Here is a 19822-nt window from a genome sequence, read left to right as displayed (position 1 = left end):
GGGCAGGTTTTCAGAAGAGACACAAAAGCACTGTTAAGGTGTTTTGGTTCTCAGCTGTGTTAAAGGAAACCTGACTAATAAACTATTCCCTGTTCTGGTGAAGTGATCACATTGCTGAGACATCTGTCACTACCTGCTAAATTACAGTTTAGGTCTTTGAATTTATTGAGAAATAATAAATTCTAGTAAAAATCAAGTTTTGTACCTTGTTAACATACATGTCCATATGAATTTTTATTAATTTTTAAAATACATTTAAAGACTGTTAAACTTCCTCATGTGTCAACGTCATGGTTGACCGTTTTCTTTGGCTAAAATGCAACTTTGATCCGGTGAGATGAGTTTTTATGGGTTTAATAACAATCAGGGTTTAATCAAATGCTCCCCAGACTTAAGAATCACGTGTACCACAGTGCAACACAGGAGACAATATAGTATCAACCTTCCTGAGAACGCTCAGGAAGCTCAACCTGTCCCAACACCTGCTTGTGGCCTATTACCACAGCACCATTGACAGCATTGTGACTCATGGCATTCTGACATAGGGGAGGTGCTCTGCACCAGACAAAAAGGTTCTGCAGCAGATTATAAAAACTGCACAGAACATCACCAACTACTAGCTCTGGACATCTTCCCCTCTCGCTGCCTGCAGAAGTCACATAACATCATTAAAGCCCCATCCCACCCTGCCCAACACCTCTTTGAACGTAGATACAGGTCCATCAAAGCATGCACCACACAACTCCAGAACAGTTTTTACCCCACAGCCATAATCACACTGAACAATGACGGCGGAAGTGCAATGTTTTAACATTTGACTGTCCTATTGTACTGGCCTGAGTATATTTGGTACTGATGGGAGTGTGTGATGTTTTAAAATGCTGCATGAATCAGTGATTGGATGTTGTGTGAGTGATTGTTTTAGTTATCTATTCTATTTATTCTCTTCTTTTTTTTCTGAGTCCGTGTTCCGGTCAAAGATAATCATAATTTTCTCCAAATGTTTGATGAAATCCCTTCGTCTGACTTACTGGATGTAGACTTGGGGTAGAAGCCTGGTAATCTGAATAGGGTATAACCCCCCTTTGCCCTAAATTAGCTGTAATAGGCTCCCTAGATTCTAGGTTTGAACTGTGCGATAAGGCAGCACTGCTTGGTTCTGCTGTTGAATTTGCTATTTTAATGGCGGTACTCAGCTCCCTCAAAAGCATACCATCAGCACAGTTTTCAAGGGGCACCATCTCTGCATCCTGGGCTTAGCAGCACCCATGACAACTGTAGCAAAACGCAAGACAAGAAACCTCTAGGTCACATAAAACAGGTTAAAATAATCTCCAACACCTTGAAGTTGTGTTGTTTTAAAATTAAAACAAAAGGTTTTCCAATGCAAGACACCTGAACATTTTTGCATGTTTTGACCCCCAAAAAATGTCCTTGTAGAACCTCTTTCAGGGCTGTTTCCGGGGTATTAAAAAAAGACCTACTTCAGGGTACATACTTCTGACCAGCCCTTAAAAAACTGTGGTGTGGATCTTGACATTTACCGGTTAAACTCAGAGAAGACAAATACAGATTGTTGAGCAAGTCTCCTCTCTAACATCGGCAACTTTTTAAAATTTTTTTTTTTTTAAAACCTGTTCTGTTCAGCAACTTGGGCAAATAGTGTGATGGTTCTAGATGTCCAGTCGTGCCACACAGATTTGCTCTGCTACGGGGAAAGTCTGAGATACTTCTCCCGTAGTGTGATTTATATTTTATTCTTTGTGACGACCGGACCAGAACATCGGCAATTTCAACGTAAAATTTCTCCACACAGGCTAATGTGACAAACCTCTATTGTTGTATTTCCTACCTGCCAAAAGACCTGGAGTTATGTTTAGTCACCACTATGTGTTGTCGTTTTGGCACAGTCTGAGTTAACGTCAAAACTTACTTACCAAGTGTCCCTCACATGTAGATTCCTGCAGGTTGCTAAGCTGCCCCCAGGTGGTTAAAACTTCCGTTCAAATACACAGCCGGCAACTTAAAAAGTACAGAGTTGATTGTGAAAATAAATAAAAACAGACATGACCAAGATCATGAACTGCTATCTACACAATAAAGAGCAACTTCTGCCATCAGTTCACCATGTAAATAAAAATTCAAAGCAAATTCTCACTTTATTAATGATTTTTATTCTACATCCGACACTGTTAACATCAACCATTTGGCTCTAAATAGATGTACCGCTTGCTTGGGGCTGCACAGCTGACGAGACATTGCGTGACTGCTGAAATTACGTCGACTGAGCAGCCAACTTCTTTGCTCTGCGAGCTGCTCCAGACTTCCTCTTAGCTTTAGGCTTAAAGGACGGAGGACGGGGAACATTTTTGCCTCCTCTCTTGGCTTTGGGCCGATAACTGGAAGAGCAAAACGCAGAGAGACGCAGGGTTAAGATATGCGGATATTAAACCGCACTGGCACGGTGAACGTATTTAACCTCTTGGGGCTTTTTCTCGGCCTCACCTGTTGATCCTGTGCGTGTCTCTGAGAGGGCAGGATTTGCGTTTGTGCTTCAGGCTGCCGCAGTTAAAACAGCCTTCTTTTCCTTCCCCGCGGCCACATGGGTGGTCCGGGAGGGCACAGCGACCGCAGGACTGGCAGTGCTTCCACGCTTTAATGAGGACATTTGAATAAATTCACTGAACAATAGCAAATAAAAAGACTTCTTAAAAATGCGTCTCTCCTACTGTAGCTGATTGACGTACATGGTTTCACGCATTTCTCGCATGTTGAGCAGTGCTTCCATTCACGACCGTCCTGGAGACACCAAGAGAAAACACAGCGTATACAGAAGGTTCAACGGACTGCCGTGGAGTTTCAAAATAAAATGGATGTGCAGTAGTTCTATACCTTGGATGGGCAGAGGTTGCATTTAGCGCAGTGTTTGTTCAGGGACCAAACGTATCTCTCACATACAGAGCAGAATCTAACAGGACAAAGAGAAGATACAACACCCTATTAATACAAATCCACACCATTATAACACCACAATTATGCTGGTGTGTATTTTTCAAGTTCATAAAACAGAAAGTGACAGAGAATTAACATTCGGTTTTCTACATGAGTTGCATTCACATTTAAAAGCAATAAGGCATGTCATTTGCAGGCAAATAGATTTATGACTGTTTGGATCACAACCAGTTATGTTTTATTCCAAACTAAACTTTGTGTGAAGGACAGATTTAGGCTGAAAACAAGCCATCCACCTGTTTGTATGTGTACTATTATATATATGTGCATAAAAAGCCTTGATTAGAAATGTTAACGTATCAGTAAAAGAAAAATGAGACAAGTGCAATGGAAACAATAAATAATAAATATGATGATGTACTTGAAGCATGACACCTCAATGTGCACTTAAGCCTTTACTCTACTGGATGAAAACATCAGAAAGGAATGGCAGCCTTCCACAGAATAATAAAAAAATGAAATATTTCTAGAACGTTTTCTACATTCTTTTGACCGTTTAAAGTTTGAATGAAGTTTTTTTTTCTTTTTCTGTGGTGGCTCAACTGCACTGATGGAACCTGGTACCACTGGCTGTTTTGCTCGACTATCCAACTCCTAATATTCACATAATGACTATAACAATTATAGATTATATTAATTAAATTTGCACCATATCTGGATGGAAACCCAGCAACGTATTACCTTCCTCTAAAATAAACTATAGAAACTTATTGTGTGCATGTAAATGGTATCAAATTCCTGATAATTTACATAGTTTCTGATCACATACTGTCTGATTTAGTCCCATTTAATGTAATTTAATGTTGGGGGTTCTTTTAAGGCTGCTTAAACTTACTGCATTAAGAAGCTGTCTTGTTAAATCAAAAACGATATTTTTATTCTGCACAATAAATCGAAAAACAGAATTTTGGACTTGATACTCAAACCCTAAATCAATGATATCATGCCCAGATGCTTTTAAAGCATTTTAATATTAGAAAACTCTGTCAAATGCACTTTTTACGCTCTATATACAGCTAAAGCCTAATTAGCATATCCAACAAATGCACGCTCTTTGACGCCAAACACAGTTTAAAATGTCTTCGTCTTGATGAGCTGAAATCTCCAGTTGTGTCTGCCGCGTAGTAGCTTAGAGCCGATAGAGTGAGTGTTCAGGTACCTGTATCCCTCGTCTTTTGGCAGGACAACATCTCTGGGTGTAATATTAGTGAAGAGCCTGACAGGAGACTGCTTCCTGCCTGTCTTCCCATGTTTATACAGAGGATGGTTGTCATAGTCCACCTGGTTAGAAATAAAACCACATTTGATTACATGTTTGTAGTCTTTTATAAGCTTTCAAATGGACAAATATGATCCTAAAGACAGAGGACGCTCTACAAATAAATTGCATGCAGTTATTTGGAAGTCACAGTCAGGTAGTAGCATTAATGTGTGAGTCACTGTCCTGCAGCTCTAAAGCACGCGTGACAAACAAGGTTTATACTAACAGAAAATTTAAGGTTATTTTTGACACGACCAGTAAGAATGACCACTTGTTCTTGTCTTCCGTCTTTATCCTAAGTTCTTCAGTAGAAGGTGACTGGACTTTCCTTCGTGGATCTTGAAGACATTTCCCCTCTTAGTTCTAACTGACTAACTCAGGCATGTCCAATCCTGGTCCTCGAGGGCCACAGTCCTGCATGTTTTAGATGTTTCCCTCTTCCAACACACCTGATTCAAATGATCAGCTCATCATCAAGCTCTGCAGAAGCCTGATAATGATCCTGTGTGAACAGCTGCCTGGTCATGGATTGCTCAAGGTGTTACAACTATCTGGTAAGGAACTTCAATATCGCATTAGAAGTACCCTATAAGTGGTGTCATGGACTCCCTTCGCTTCTGCTTCTTTAGAGCAAGCGGAGCCTCTTAGCTGAAATGTCTTCAAGAACCAAAAAGAGAAGTCCTGTTGCCTTCTACTTGATGACTGATTCGGTCTACACTTCTTCCCACTTAAAACTCAACCGTCAACTTTTCTGTCTGAACAAATCCTGCTGAAGAAAATTTAATAGCCTTGGAGTTCCTAAGTGAGATCAGATTTACAGATTTTATAACAAAGGACATAATATATCACAGTACTAATAGCATGAATAATGGTTGTGTCAATGAATAATACACTGTAGCAATTAATGATATTAGTTACTAGAACATAGTATTTAAGGAAAATGTCTGCTGTGCAAAAGCTAAACATTTAAAGCCACGAGGAACATTTGGTAAAAAGGGAACTACAATATGTCTGCATGACAGAATGCTGTCACTTTAGCAGATTGATGAGTGTGTATCATATATTTATGTTCAGAAAGGGCTTAAAAGAGCTGAGCGCTATAAAGTGGTGCACTGCTGGTACCTGGTAGTCCAACATGGCCAATGAAGGGAGACACTCCAGGATGCGAGGCTCAAAGAAGTACGGGAAGATCCACACCATGGGCAGGTCAACGTTCCCGCTGTCTGCACACACCAACAAACAAACAAACAAGCACATGCTTGTTAGAGTCACACAACGAATTTAGAATGATTAATTTAAATTATGCTAAAAGTACAAAGAACATTACAACAGAACAATGCTTTTTGTTGGTATGAGAGCTCAAAGCTGCAGTATTCAACATTTTACTTTAAAAACACTTTAAATTACTGTGTGTAAAATGAAAGGAAAAAACAGTTCTCACTAATTCTGCATGTCTCATTAGTTTTGCTGAGTTTTTTTAAAGCCTATTTTGGTTTTACAATCTGCACATTTTACTCTTTTGGTTCAGACTTACTGTTGTAAACAATCATTTTTCCAGGAGCAGCATCAGCAAGTAGAAGACTTCAGTAAAAAAGTGTGAGTAAACCCACCGTCCACTTGCACCAATTAGCAGAAAGATAGTTAACAGCTACCCTCAAACACTAAAGTGTTTAACAGCTAAGGAGCTAGATATTTTTCTCAGGAGTTGGAGGAGACCAAAAACAGAGCAAAAAAAGTGTGACCCTTAAATTTGCATTCACCAGGTTAGGCTCAAGCTGTTCCTATTTTGCCAGATGTCTAATTAGGATAATGTCAGTCAAATCAACTTTATATGATAGTAAAATATCCAAATACATTCAACTTTTAATTATTATAAGACAGTAAGAAAAAAAAGACATCTAAATCATGGCCTGTCTTTGTGTAGTATTGTGTGTATATGAATATGGAAATGTTGCACTGTGACACTGACCAGAGCTCTTCAGCTTCTTCCAGGTCTGTGATATCAGAGAGAAGCTGTTGGCCAGAGGCTTCACCAGGCCGCCGAACGGAGGGTCAGCCACCATCACCACCTTCTGCCCATCGGACTCTGAGAGGAAAGTCTTCAGGACTGCACTGGAGGCCTGACAAGAGAACAGGCTTTGTCATTTTAGCATCAACACTGCTATGCGTGCATGCACAATGGTCACCTTGTAGGAATTGTAATGTGAAGTAAGGTCAATTAAGTCAAACAAATCATACTATGACTTCTATTGCTGTGACACAGTGAAAGAAAACGTGCACAGTTCTGGTTTTTCCATAACAAATTGATCAAAGAACCTGTCAGATAGAACATTATTCACTCTGAGCAGAAAGATACACAGACAAAACTTTCCTGACACGCAGGCTCCGCTTGTGCACAGCTAAACGAATGAAAAACAATGAAAAGGAAGAACTGGTTGCAAAATAGAAATGCAATGTCAGTTGTAGCACAATTGACAGACTATTAATCACGATTTTAGCTTCTCAGTGTTAAATGAACATGATCCTTTGGGATACTGATGTTTAAAAGGCTCAACTCACTGCCCATGTACATAAAATGTCTTAATTTAATGTCTCAATTTGGGTAAATTTGACATTAGAACACCTTAATTCAGTCTTTTTATGGTAATTTCTGGTCACACATGAGCCTGAGCTGTTGGGAGACTAGAGGCCTCTAGCTGCCTAGATATCTGAGGTGTTCAGGGAACATAAGTAAAATAGCAGATGTTTAAGAAATGGCACATTTTGGGTATAGTTATATGTATGTTTTGCCTCTTGGAGAAGCACTGAGTTCAGGTATGATTAAGTCGTATTTTAATGGAGATTGTCTGGAACGTAGCACAACACCGAAGCAAGTGCTGTTTATTCAAAAGCACAATAAAAAAATCCTTAGTCTTGAAAATCAATAAATAATTGCAAACTCAATAATTTATCATGCTCCTCATCCACACCACAATCGTGCAACCCTGTTCATTTGTATGGAAATAATTTGGCTCCAGAAAGAACAATGTGGACCAAAAGCAGGTACACTGTAAGCTTGTAACTCCTGCACGAGGCAACGAAACCCGAATGCAAAGCCAGATCACAAGCGAAAAACTATTTTAGATGTCTTTTGCCTCCGTTACACCATATTTGTTAGAAATTCCAGAACTTTTTAAAAAAAATATTTCTAAAAAACTAAATATCACAATACACTAATAGGAATGCAAATCCATTGTTACCTCTCCACCAAAGAAGTGATTGTTGAACATGTTGTAATGACAGAACTCATCCCGGCTGTAGAACTGGGCATATCTGAAACAGAAATAAAATATTTTTTTTTCCCCCTCTCCTTTTTTAGATGGCTGTGAAAACAAGTTTGAACTTATCTAGCGTTCACAAACACACAGCGGATCCTGAGGTTGTGTATCCAGGTTACAATAAGGTGTGTGCAGCAGGCTGAAGCTTGTAACACAAGAACACACCCTCGCTGCACTTCCAGCCTGCACATTCTTCACAGAAACAAACAGCAGAGACAGCGCAGGAAGCTTATAGGTAAGAACGACTTCTAAATATTATTTAATCACGTTTGAAGAGTATAAATGAGTATTTGACTCTGCATGATGGACACCTTTAGATCACGCAGAGAGCTTTTGTGATCATAAACAACAAATTATTTGATTAGAGAAACAAAAAATGATATTCTGCAGCTGTATAAGTGCAACATCTGTCAAACTTAAGTGGAAAACATTAAGAAAGTTACTATTGACTCTGACAGAAATAGGATTAAGTCCTGGATTATGTTTTTGTAAAACTGGCATGAAGAGACAGGCTGTTACAGAAACCTGAACAACTGGTTCACTGTGTAAACACGGCCAAATGAAAACACACAAAAAACGCTTTAAATGATGCAAAAGAGGAAAATCTCTCGGATAAAAGCGTAACATATGTTTGCTGTTTTTCCTCAGTCCTCAAAAATGGAAGCTGCAGAGTCGTCACACGCTGGTAGTGGACGGTCAGCAGCAGCTCAGTCAGTACAAAATGATCTCATGGCGCCCTCTGTGGGCATCGACAGTCTACTGCAGGATGGCTTCACTTCACTGGACACCAGCAGCGACCGAGTTGTTCAGCCTTTCCCACGTTCTCCGAAACTACAGAGGAAGGTGGCCAAAGCTGCACAGCCCTCTCAGGTAAGCATGTGTGTGGATGTGCAGGACTAAAAATGTCACAAACCACTTGTTTCCAAACAGGAATTTTCTGCTCTACCTAAATATACTGACATGATTATGTGCAGCATCACAGGTTGGAAGTAGATGTGCTCTGATGTCTGCCTAGTCAAAACCTTTGCAGAAAAAATACTATCATGTGAAACACAAAACTAAAAAAGTCTTAAAAGAGCAATAAAAACTAGGGAAGTGTGTCATCAGGTGTCCACACGAAGGTTGAAGCAGGCATTGCCACAGTCGTCCTCAAATGTATTCATATCCTTCCATTAAAGAAAACAACATTCACAATAGTCACTGAAATAACTAGAAACTGAAAAAAGTAATAATAAATAAAAATTTGCTAAATTATAATTTAGTGAAATAGGGCACTGCTTTTGAACTGTGGTTGAAAAGAATATTTAAAAAAAACAAACAAGACTGTCCCGGAAAAATTAGCACACTTTGCTGAGGAGCAGTGAAATCAAAACACCTGTCAACAGGTGCAGAAGTCTGTCTGAGAGTTACAGAAAACACTTGATTGACTCAAAGGGTTGTTCAACAAAATATTCGCTTATGGGTCCCATCATGCTTGTTTGCTTAAAAATATTTCCATTGAACCACAATTCAAAAGCAATGTCATGATTTTCATTACATTTTTATTTGTTATTACTTTTGTCAATTTCAACTTTTGTCAGTGACAGCTGTTTATTTCATTCTTTTAATGCAGGGGTGGGCAATCCTGGTTCTCGAGGGCCACAGTCCTGCATGTTTTAGATGTTTCCTTCTTCCAACACACCTGATTCAAATGATCAGCTCATCATCAAGCTCTGCAGAATCCTGATAACGATCCTGATCATTTGAATCAGGTGTGTTGGAAGAGGGAAACATCTAAAACATGCAGGACTGTGGCCCTTGAGGACCAGGATTGCCCACCCCTGTTTTAATAGGAGGGTATGAATACAATTGAGGACGACTGTTTGTTGTAATCAGCAGCAACTTTGACATCAGAGATCTAAAGTCTTTTATGATGCGAGACGGTCCTGCTGTGTACAGGAGCAGCTATCCAGACGTATGGAGGAGCTGCAGGCTGAGAAATCCAAGACTGATGCCCACATCGAGTCTCTGAAGAAACGCAAAGCAGATCTCTCTGTAAGTTTAGAACCAAGTCCTTAAAACAGTCTACTAGGAGAGGCTGTGATGATGTATAGGAAATCCTTTGTAATATCTGCACACCTTTCCTCCCTGCAGAGGACCACGGAGGTGATGAAGCAGCAGGTCCGAGAGCGCTTCGAGAACATGCGTCGCGTCCTGAAGCAGGACGAGCAGGTTGTCCTGGACTCTCTGGAGCTGGACCTGAGGCGGACCAGGACCAGGCTGGACCAGGTTTTGAAGAACTGGAAGCAGCACCTGGACCAGGTCGCAGAGAGCATCGTCGGCACCCAGAGAGTGTTGAGCAGGAGCCCCGGAGCAGAGGAAGATGGGAAGGTCTGATTCGCGTACTGATCAATAACCCCTGTTTTAAAAATACAGCACCTGAAGGCATCTTACTGTTGTTTAAACGAGTGTTTCTGCTTGTGTCTCCTCTTAAGGGTTACTCTGAGAGTTTGAGGTAATATGCTGTAGTACTAGGTGGAAAGATTTCAGCTCTCTGTCCTGTACTGCTGTAACTGTAATCCGTGTGATCATTCCTCCAGTCCCAAGAAGCCCGACACATCCGAGGAGGAAATCGGACTGAATAAAGAGAGATTCGAGATGCTTCTTAAAACACTCGCCTCCATCTCCAGAAACCTGAAGGCTCAGTTACAGAGGAAGACTCTACTGTTAGGTACTGAGACGATTATTTCTATGTGATATAGATCTTTTACAGCAGCAGGGGGAGTGAAGGTTGGTTCACTGGACCAGGAGAGAACAGGAAATGTCATCTAAACCAACTATTTTTCGAAAAGGTGCATGCAATGAGTCTCAAAATGCATCAACTCTCAACTCTTAGGATCAGGAATTGGTTCAACCTGAGCATTATTGTTTTATTCAGCTAAAATACATCCCATCAAAACATGCTCCTTTCTTTACTGTACTGTTAGTCTGTTGTGTTGAGATTTTCGTTGCATTTACGAGTGAAAATTGGGAAAAATTATTCAGTTGCACTGATCATTTTGTCACATGTGTTGATAAAATCTTTCCTGCTAATGTTTTATGATCAGCTAGCAGCCTTTTGTTGCACACTTTCCCTGGTCCAAATGACAAATGGCACATAAATCCACTGCTAATTATGGCTATTCATACACTAAGTCTGTGGTAAGCCAGAGCTAAACTCAGGGTGTTGTCTGGTTATGACAGCAGCCCGAAAAGATAATATTTTATTATAACAGTCGGAGCTGTGGCCACCAGGAAATCAGAGAGACAGATCCTCTAACTGGTGGTCAGAAGGGTGCTTCAGTATGTGGTGACCGGCACCCAACATTGTTTATGAGGCGCTTTGGGACTTGGCCAAGCATTTAAAGTTGGCATCAAAAGCTTGGTCTGATTCTAAAGTGTATGTGGATTAGCATTTCAAATGCTCCTCAGAGATTCTTGTTTTGCCATCAGAACCAAAACTCAGTGTTGTCACCACAGTTGGGTAATTTCTTTCCCTAAGAAAGTGCCAGAAATGCATTTGTTGCACCAATAAAAATGTAGCCTACAAAGTTCACCAAACCTTTTATATCACCATAGAATATGAAGCTGATCTGCTTCAGTCAAACAACCAACACACAAATGAAGACAATAAAACAACCACCTACCAAGAGACAGTTTAGCTAAATCTATACTAGTGGATACATTTCTGCTGTCTCATGGTACACGCTGCTTTATCAGAACGGTTTCAAACTGTGTTCCCGAAAGGAAACAAAAAAGAGAATTATGGATTCATGTTGTGATGCTAATAGAACACAACATGCTGCATGTGTTCACGCAGTAATACTGAGTACACTCTTTCATTTCAGACTCCACCCCTACTATGATTGACAGGCAGACTTGCCACGCCCAGATCATGGTGACCCCAGAGGGGCGGAGCTTGTCCTTCTCTGGCTCTCCTCGTTCTGCTCCAGAACATCCTCTACAGTTTGATAAAGTGTGCTGCGCTCTGGGCTCGTCCCCCATCGCAGCAGGCCAGAGTTACTGGGAAGTGGACGTGCACTGCTGCTCCGCCTGGGCTGTGGGCGTGGCCTACGCCAGCCTGGAGAGGAAGGGCCGCGACAAGGGCGCCAAACTGGGCCGGAACCGCAACTCGTGGTGCATCGAGTTCCGCAACAGGAATCTGTCTGCTTGGCACAACGACCGGAACGTGGCGTGTCAGGGCGTCGGACAGACCCCGCTGGGAAGGGTGGGAGTGTGGGTGAACTACGATAAAGGCCAGCTGATGTTTTATGATGCGGACAACATGGTGGTCCTGCAGAGGTTTTCGGCAGCCTTGACGCCGGTGTTCGACAGAGCTCATCACCAGTTCACTCAGCCTCTGTATCCGGCAGTGCGCTTCCTGAAACCACCAGAGAACCAGATCTGGTCGAACCACCTGGAGTTCTGTCACCTCGGTTCTCCATGAAGTGGAAAATGATGTGGACTATCCAGTACCGCCTGACAGCTAAAGGAGTTAACAGACTATTCGGGTCTCATATATCATACATTCTTTCCTGTACTGCCATTCCGCCACTTTAACTCCTTATCAAAGCAACAATGTTTTGTATCCATGTCTAAATATGATGCGTGTTTTCCATCCATGTACAGTGCAAATGTTTTAGATGGTACTTTAGATTTTTATCCATCACTCAGTACCATCAGAGAGACATCTGATTGGTCCCAACTTCATTCCACAGCAGGACAACAAGCACCGAACCGCCAGCCAGAGTCACAAAAAGCCATCATCAGCCAAAAGCAGAATGTTCTGAACCCAACAGAGCCCTGATCTCCTCATCATAGAGCCACTTTGGATCAGAGACAGACTAGATCCACTCTGAGATTTTGTAAATGTCCTACCTGCCAGGTATTTTGAAAAACTCTGCGAATTCCTAGTTCTCCGCTACAAACACAGCAGGATACAAATACGACAGATTTACCTGAAGTCAATGTCCAGCAGCAGATTCTTCATTGGCTCGTTGTTCTGCTCCAGGTTTCGCAGCTTGATCAGCTCCTGCAGTCTGACACAAACACAAACAATCATTATTCAGAATAATTTTTTTTTTAATGATTTGTAAATGTTTAAAATATGTCAATCTCTCTGTTTTGAATGTTTTTTTGTAACCAAAATCAAATAAAATGATTGAATAAATTGAGAAATTTCGTCTGAAATCGCTCATATATTAAAAACCTGCACATACACCATCTCAAAAAACTGCACTGACCTTCCGATGAACTCAATTTTCGAAGAACTTTCATTGCTATTATAAGTTTTTGTGGCTCATCGTTGGCTTTTGGCTCCAGTTCTGTATTTCTCAAGTGTCTCAGAAGGGAAATCTCTCATAGCTGGACAGACATTGTCATGATGACGCATCATAATTCCTACTTTTATGACTACAAGTTCTATCGTTTTCTCAACTTTTGGAACTTTAGAAAATCTTTCCTTTTATGGCCAAAATTGATAAAATCTCCAGAGAAGTCCTCCCCTGTTAGGAGTTAGAGCAAGGTGTTCAGACAGACATTATACAAATGTTCGGATATCTTCTAACTCACCTGGGTGTTCCCACACACAGCACCTTCCTGTATCCCAGACCAGCGAGGGTGTCCAGCAGGAAGCGTGCGCTGCGGTCGGTGAAAAGGTACTGGGCGTTGCTCTTCTTGTTGTCCAGAGGACGCAGCAGCACGCTGGGCCTCCTCAGCTGAGCCGCCATGATGGCCACGCATCTGTGAGCAGCGTGAGCGGCGTGCTCCACTGGCAGCAGCAGAATCTGGCAGTCATGACAGAACTTCTTCTCATCAAGAGGGAGGGAGGCGAACTTTCGAAACCTGATGGAGAAGTTTAAAGACAAGTGGAAAAGTCAGTCAATACTCCCTATTTTTCTGTGAGGGTTTGAATTTGCCTGAGCTGATTTAACACTACAAACAAGGCTGCACAAAAATGGAAAAATAATTACGTTGCATATTGTATTTTGTATTGTTTTGCAAGGAAAGCCTATTTGAAAAGCATTGTGTGAATCTGTTGGGGACTCAATCTGCACAGAAATTGAAAGAATGAAAAAGCTACTTGGAACCTTTTGCATATGACATATAACACTGGCTTCCACAAATAGTGTTATGTTGTAGATGGCATTCAAATCTGACTGTGCTGGTCTGACAGAGCTAATTTAAATAGTCAAACAAATAAGTCGTGTTGCCTTGTGTAGTGGTAATAATTACAAGACACACGGTCTACACATTCTTTTCTGTAGCTGCAGTATTGTCACAAAGTTTTTATGTAACCAAATCTTCCTTTCAGTGTTTCGCTCTTGTTCCTCATCTATTTTGCTGCGCACATGTGGAATTTGCATGTCAACAAAGCCTGTGTCTTGTAAATAAAGTATAAAAATACTGCAAGATCCTTTAAATCCGAATAAAATGTTTAATCAGACAGACTTCTCTCTCTTCTCTAGTCATAGAACATGGAAAACTATTTTAATTTTGTATCCAGCTGCAAATAAAGTTGTAGCATTATGTGTTTAAGTTAATTTACATTGCTATTCACAACTGTACACGAGCACATCACAATATCATTGCCAGCACCATATGTTGTGCAGCCCTATTTACATCCAATTAAATCCTGAACAAAGTCAGCTTTACAATAAATCAAGCTCAAAATGCTGCATAATGTAGCTATCTGGTGTATAATTTGTCTTGTTTATGAGTTAACAAAGACATATAAGCATTTTATTTGTCAACCACCAGCGGCACCAGCTTAAATTTTGCATTAATGTGTATTAAAGGATCTTTCTCGATGAAACAAATCAAGTTTTTATTACTTAACAGCTTGCTGAACTGTGATGTTCATCATGAATAAGGACCACTATAGACAACCCTCTTCTTTGTTTGAGGCCATAATGAGCTGCAGCTGACTTCTCACCTGTTACAGTACTCCTGCTGGGTGAAAGGAGGCCTCATTGACTTGTTCTCTGCCTCTCTGGCCAACAGCCTGACCTCTGACACCTTTGAAGTAAGCAAGTTAAAAGTAACTGGTTTGTATGATCATTTTAATGTCAGGTATATTGTTGTAAATTACAAATACTGATCCAGAGAGCCTACCTTATCATCTTCCCACTGGAAAAAGTTGCAGTCCTTTCTGTCTCGACAGGCCGAGCAGGCATAAAACCTCCTGCCTTCTTTGCCTCCTTTGCAGACTTTCTCAAACAGCAAGGTTGGACCTGGAGGAACACATGTGATGTGACACTGCATAAGAAGGTAAGCCAAACTCCATCGAAAATAATTCTTATTGTGAATGAAAACCCCTAAAAGCTAACACAAATAGGCATAAACGAATCTTAAGGAGGGAGAATGAACTTAGCAACAATTCGGCCTTAATATCAGGCCCACAGGTCACACACACACACCTAGTGTAGCTCTGTCAAAGTATAACACCTATGGCTGGCAGTGCAAATTTTAGTTGCTAGTCTCAGAAATTTGAGTTGCTTTGTGGTAAATACACATGCCGAATGTATTTAAACACTTCACTTAATCGCATAATGCCATTATTATTTTTTGGTCAACCGGTGTAGAAACTTTAAAAAGCAACGCAATTTTAAAACAAGTGATTTCCCAAGGCAGTCTGGTGTTGCGCAGCTTCATACCCCGTAGCTGCGTTTATACTCACCATGCGGACAACATGGCGCTGGTTTCCCACCCTCTGCTATAATAACTTCTATTCCAAAACTGTCATCGTGTTCCTCGGATAGATCCATGTCGTGACCTTTACGCAGGTAGTTAATTTTACTTTAAAATCCTTAACACGAGTGTGGCTCAGTCTGACGAGTGGAAGCCATGCCGGTTTCAGTCGCACACATTAAACGTCACGGGCATGTTGTCGCACAGAAATCTCGTCAGCCATAAAGCAAAACAGAGACGGTGTCGCGTCTAAAAGGGCTCGTCTGCAAAAACTAATTATTGTCATGTCTTTTTGCGTTATTTTGCCCAATCTGTGTCCAAGTTTATGACCAATCCAGTTGTTTTACAGTTGCCAAATGCAATCAAAATAGAGTTAAAGAACCAATTCAACTCATATAATACCATTTTCTATCTGTCAAAAATAGTTTGTAGTCCTTACTGTGACTGTAATTCTATTAATGCGTCAGACTGACCTGATTTCATTCATAAGGGTTATATATTCAGGGTTGAAGCCCAAAGATATATTTTATTTATTGTATATACAAAGAACCCATCTGTAAATCATATTATAAACAATAAATAAACAACAACTAATAAACAAGGATAATAAACATGCCAAATAGAATGGGCCTAAACATCGGAACAGATACTAGAGTGCTGCTTATAACAATCCTAAATGTCTGGCCTGATGACATTATAAACTCCAAACATTTTACTGGTCACAGTTATTTGGTTACAAAGAATATGAAAGTTTTACAAAGGCTCACTTTTACTATCATCCCAGACATAAAGTTCAGTGTATTTGCAGGTTATGACTGTTTCATTTGGATAAAAGCATCTGTAGACGTATATAAACTGGGCAATACAACTTTGACAAGAATCCTGCTGATGGTGCTGATCAGTTTTTGGCAGGCGATCACTTTTTGGCACGACATGTTATTGCATTCATTTGATTATTGTTCTGTTTTTCAGACACTGAATTTCGACTAAACTGGGCTTACACCTATTTTTTGGTGAAAGGAAATTATAACAAAATTGTGATGTATAATTTTTTTTTCTTAACTCAATGAAATAATTTAATATGCAAGGTGACAAAAGTCTGGCTTTCTGCTGAGATGTTGTTTTGTAAATGTAATCTATTGTTTTGTTTTTAAAAAATATATAAATTAATTAACATACATAATACCAAAATACATGTATTTTTTCTTAATTGTTCTATTTTAAATAATCTAGAATGATTTGGGGGGCATAAAAATTATTTAAAAAATATATATGTCTGTAAGTGTGTCCAATTTCAATGTAAATAAATAAATATATATAATAAATAAATCAGTTTGCTGAAATAGGTCAACACTTTTGGTAGGTAAGATCAACATTATGATGTAAAAGAACACACTGTACAGACTAAATGATTAATGCTATGGGCTTTATATAAATTCATTCATATACAGTTCTGTTACTGTCTCTTTCACAATGCAGTTTGTTTACATCGAGCAGGACTGTAGTCCAAAAGCAGCAGCACGTTGCTTATTATAATAGCCGCCTTCTTACTAAAAGACTACAACTCCCATGTTCCCCAGCGTCCCCAGCGCAGTGGCGCTGTCAGGCCGAGGACTCTGCTCTGGAGCAGCCTGCTGGATGCTGAAGCTACACACAGACAAACGCCTGCTGTTACCTAACATAAGGCAGGAGGTTTTGGATGGGCTCCTTCAAAATGAAAGCATCAAGAAAGAAATAATAAATGTGAACATATTGGATTTAAAGAGCAAAATTTTGAGGAAAGAAACAAAGAAAACAATGATCTCTAAAATATGTCTGCTGTAGATTTTCAGTCTTCCAGGTCATGGTAATAATATGTAGCTTGCATAAAGCACAGAACTGAGGAAGCCTCTTGGATTAGTGGTTAAATGTCAACCTAAAAGAGAAGTTTAGCTTTTTTTTAATTTAATTTAATTCTTTAAAATTAAATCTTCCAGAGCTGATCTCGAAAAGTTTGCAGATTCCAAATGTCCAATTCTTAACAAACCTCTGATTTCATAAGCTAAATTTTATTTTTCATATAATGTGTGGCAATTGACTTAAATTCCTTTATATGGTCTAACATGTGCATGTGCAGTGGATTCATTCAGGATGATTTGAATAATTTGCACCACTAAAATACAATAATAACAACAAAGGCAACAACAAAAACTGACACAAAGTTAGAGTAGCCCACAGAGTATTAGAAAGATCAGTTGTGGCTAAAATAAAATAAAAAATTTTTAAAAAGCAGATTTTATGATGATGTGCGTTTTTCTCCCTAAAATATGCGCATATTCCTTTTTAAGTTTTATAATATGCAGCTCAAATAATGCAACAATATTTGAACACTTCACTTAGATAAGTTTTAATAGTAGTATTGTGATTTAATAAACTGGACTTCCCTAATTCCAACAAGAGATCAACTTTCAAGATGATGCATTATTTTGAAATGTCCCACCGGAAACTCTGCTCTGTCTTCCTTCCAGCTTGACTCCAGTCGCGTTCCTCCACCGTGCGCCCACACCCAACCTGCACCGTCTGCTGTATAGGGAGGCAGCGCAGCCCTGCAGTGTATGCAGGACATTGTCTTGGCAGTGCGGCTGTTTGTGGAGCTGTGTGCGGCCTCAGCAGTCAGAGGACAGTCGCTCTCTGGGCAGATCTCTCTCTCTCTCTGTCTCCTCCACTGTAAACATCTCCTCTCATTCATTCTGCTGGCTGCACTGAGGCTCGTGCGCTCTGCGGCTGCGGGCATCATCCATGTACTGTCAATGTGGATAGTGGCTTATTTACTGTGCATCATCTGACTGGAGAAGACATCTGACTGGCACCATGAGCAGCACTGGTAAGAGCGCCCTGTTGTGGAGTACACTGCCTTTATTGTGATAATTGATAGGAGCAACCCCATTTGTATTTATTGTAATATATGAATAAGGATCCTGATAGAATCCAGCTGTGTTGGTCAAATCTGAGTTATTTTGCTGCTTTCTCCTACTTTATGCTATTTTTGTTTTCTTTTGGCATCACCACAATATCCAAATGTGTGAAATGCACACTTTAACCTGTATTTTAAATGGGTTAAAGCACCACAAAATGCCATTCTCTGCACGTGAAGCATCATCAGGATGCACCCTGATTACCACAGTTAAGGTTAATTTCTGATATTAACACACAGTTTCCAAATGTGCCCCTGTGATAAATCCTGCCATGCGAGCAAATCAGAGACGTATTATAAATTGGAGACGCCCACGGTGCCTTTGGTGGCTCTGCAGTCACTCCTGCTTTGGAGAGGCATGGCTGTTTGTCTTCAGCAGGCCTGACTCCTGGTGGGCTGCTGCCACAGCTGGCTTTGTCCCCCCGAGGAGGATCCCCAATATCTGTAACGAGAGGCTGATCTTCAGTCGAGGCATGTGGACTGTTAAGTCCTGCAGCGAGTGCACTGTGTTTTACATGTGCAAATAAATGTGTGTAGTCTGTAAAGTCAGAACATGAGTTCCACAACTTCTAAATAATGAGTAAGTAAGCATGGGGCGTGGTGGTAAATAAACATTGGTAAGACTTAGTGCATATTTGTTTAATGGCAGATTCTGTTACAGCTCTGGAATAACTATTTTGATCATTATGATCTATTAATAATTAGGGAATTTAATACTGTTGTATGAGCTCATACTCAATTAAAGAGCTGTTTCCAAGGACTTTAAGGCTCCATGTTGGTAACCAGTGATTATTGTTTTCCAGAAATGTGCTAAAGTCAGAAAGTAATAAAAACTAAACTGTCTCTTCAAGCCTGAGTTTAAATGAGAACGCCCAACCAAGGAGTGATTTAATCTGCTTTCGTCAGTCATCGTGCGTAAACTCAAATTCACAAGAGTTACATTTACTCACTTTGTATGCAGACTGCACGTGTTTTACACAATACTTTGTTATATCATTTGAAACATAAATACAAGCAGCTCAGTGGTTGCAATTCTGTATTGGAGATATCAAAGATTTCTGACAACAACAAGGTTTAACTGGAGGAAAAATGCTGCAGATTGACAGGAATTAAATCACATGTGGCATTGAAACAAATCAAATGAAGCAACTTCAAATCAAGCTCGTTGTCCATATGTGCAGTTTTATTTAGCTTCACAAACAATATGCACTTTTATAACTTGATCATATTGATTTTTTTTCATGATTCATCCTCACTGGAACAATGTCAGAACGCCCTGTCCAGAATAACAGGAGTTGTTGTTTTTTTTGTTTTACCCGATTCTTCCCCGAGAATGTAGCATCAGCTCTGAATTGAACAACTACTCCCTCCCCTCCACCAAAACAATTTAAAATTGAAATTTCCCAGATATTTCTTTCAATGTTTTTGCCAGATTTTCTGATGTACAAACTTGGAATTTGATGCAATCCAGCCAAAAGCCAGGTCAGTATTAGTAAGAACAGATATTTGGCCCTTATAATCCATGTAGTCCTGCAGTACAGAGAGCAGCCCTGCTTTAATGAGCAGACCCGG

At 40.1% G+C, this 19822-nt stretch overlaps 3 protein-coding genes across 4 annotated transcripts in view; 2 read left to right on the top strand and 1 right to left on the bottom strand.

The window, feature by feature from the left end:
• Nucleotides 1-2151: 2151 nt before the first annotated feature.
• Nucleotides 2152-15461, bottom strand: zcchc4 (zinc finger, CCHC domain containing 4). Its single transcript, XM_008287952.1, has 13 exons — nucleotides 15287-15461; nucleotides 14722-14840; nucleotides 14543-14625; nucleotides 13180-13452; nucleotides 12567-12647; nucleotides 7513-7585; nucleotides 6243-6393; nucleotides 5396-5496; nucleotides 4172-4293; nucleotides 2893-2968; nucleotides 2748-2799; nucleotides 2506-2653; nucleotides 2152-2399 (listed from the first exon to the last, which is right to left on the bottom strand). The coding sequence occupies exons 1-13, from the start codon at nucleotides 15372-15374 to the stop codon at nucleotides 2276-2278; spliced, it is 1491 nt and encodes a 496-aa protein (XP_008286174.1). The 5' UTR covers nucleotides 15375-15461; the 3' UTR covers nucleotides 2152-2275.
• LOC103361762 (nuclear factor 7, ovary) lies at nucleotides 7765-12559 on the top strand. 2 transcript variants are annotated; one of them, XM_008287951.1, is made up of 7 exons: nucleotides 7765-7825; nucleotides 8239-8460; nucleotides 9529-9624; nucleotides 9724-9960; nucleotides 10065-10084; nucleotides 10170-10300; nucleotides 11457-12559. In XM_008287951.1, the coding sequence occupies exons 2-7, from the start codon at nucleotides 8248-8250 to the stop codon at nucleotides 12053-12055; spliced, it is 1296 nt and encodes a 431-aa protein (XP_008286173.1). In that variant the 5' UTR covers nucleotides 7765-7825; nucleotides 8239-8247; the 3' UTR covers nucleotides 12056-12559. The 2 variants fall into 2 exon arrangements, with proteins under 2 accessions (XP_008286173.1, XP_008286172.1); XM_008287950.1 differs by lacking the exon at nucleotides 7765-7825 and having other exon boundaries at nucleotides 8080-8460.
• A 2432-nt stretch (nucleotides 15462-17893) lies between the features above and the next one.
• Nucleotides 17894-19822, top strand: part of ablim2 (actin binding LIM protein family, member 2) — a 134323-nt gene continuing 132394 nt past the window's right edge. Inside the window, exon 1 of the mRNA XM_008287939.1 lies at nucleotides 17894-18160. Coding sequence (XP_008286161.1) covers nucleotides 18148-18160 — 13 coding nt within the window. The 5' untranslated portion in view covers nucleotides 17894-18147. The remainder of the gene's footprint in view (nucleotides 18161-19822) is intronic.

Source organism: Stegastes partitus, unplaced genomic scaffold, assembly GCF_000690725.1.
Source record: "Stegastes partitus isolate 25-593 unplaced genomic scaffold, Stegastes_partitus-1.0.2 Scaffold529, whole genome shotgun sequence".
Lineage (NCBI taxonomy): Eukaryota > Metazoa > Chordata > Actinopteri > Pomacentridae > Stegastes > Stegastes partitus.
The sequence above is the reverse complement of the archived record's forward strand: the minus strand, read 5'-3'. Positions and strand labels throughout refer to the sequence as shown.

Coding starts and splice junctions, on each gene's coding strand:
- zcchc4 (XM_008287952.1), bottom strand. CDS start 15,374: ATGGATCTATCCGAGGAACACGATGACAGTTTTGGAATAGAAGTTATT. Junction 12,648..13,179: donor CTGTGTGTGGGAACACCCAG/GTGAGTTAGAAG, acceptor TGTTTGTGTCAG/ACTGCAGGAGCTGATCAAGC. Junction 6,394..7,512: donor ATCACTTCTTTGGTGGAGAG/GTAACAATGGAT, acceptor TTCTCTTGTCAG/GCCTCCAGTGCAGTCCTGAA.
- LOC103361762 (XM_008287950.1), top strand. CDS start 8,218: ATGTTTGCTGTTTTTCCTCAGTCCTCAAAAATGGAAGCTGCAGAGTCG. Junction 9,961..10,064: donor GAGCAGAGGAAGATGGGAAG/GTCTGATTCGCG, acceptor TCTCCTCTTAAG/GGTTACTCTGAGAGTTTGAG. Junction 10,301..11,456: donor GAGGAAGACTCTACTGTTAG/GTACTGAGACGA, acceptor CTTTCATTTCAG/ACTCCACCCCTACTATGATT.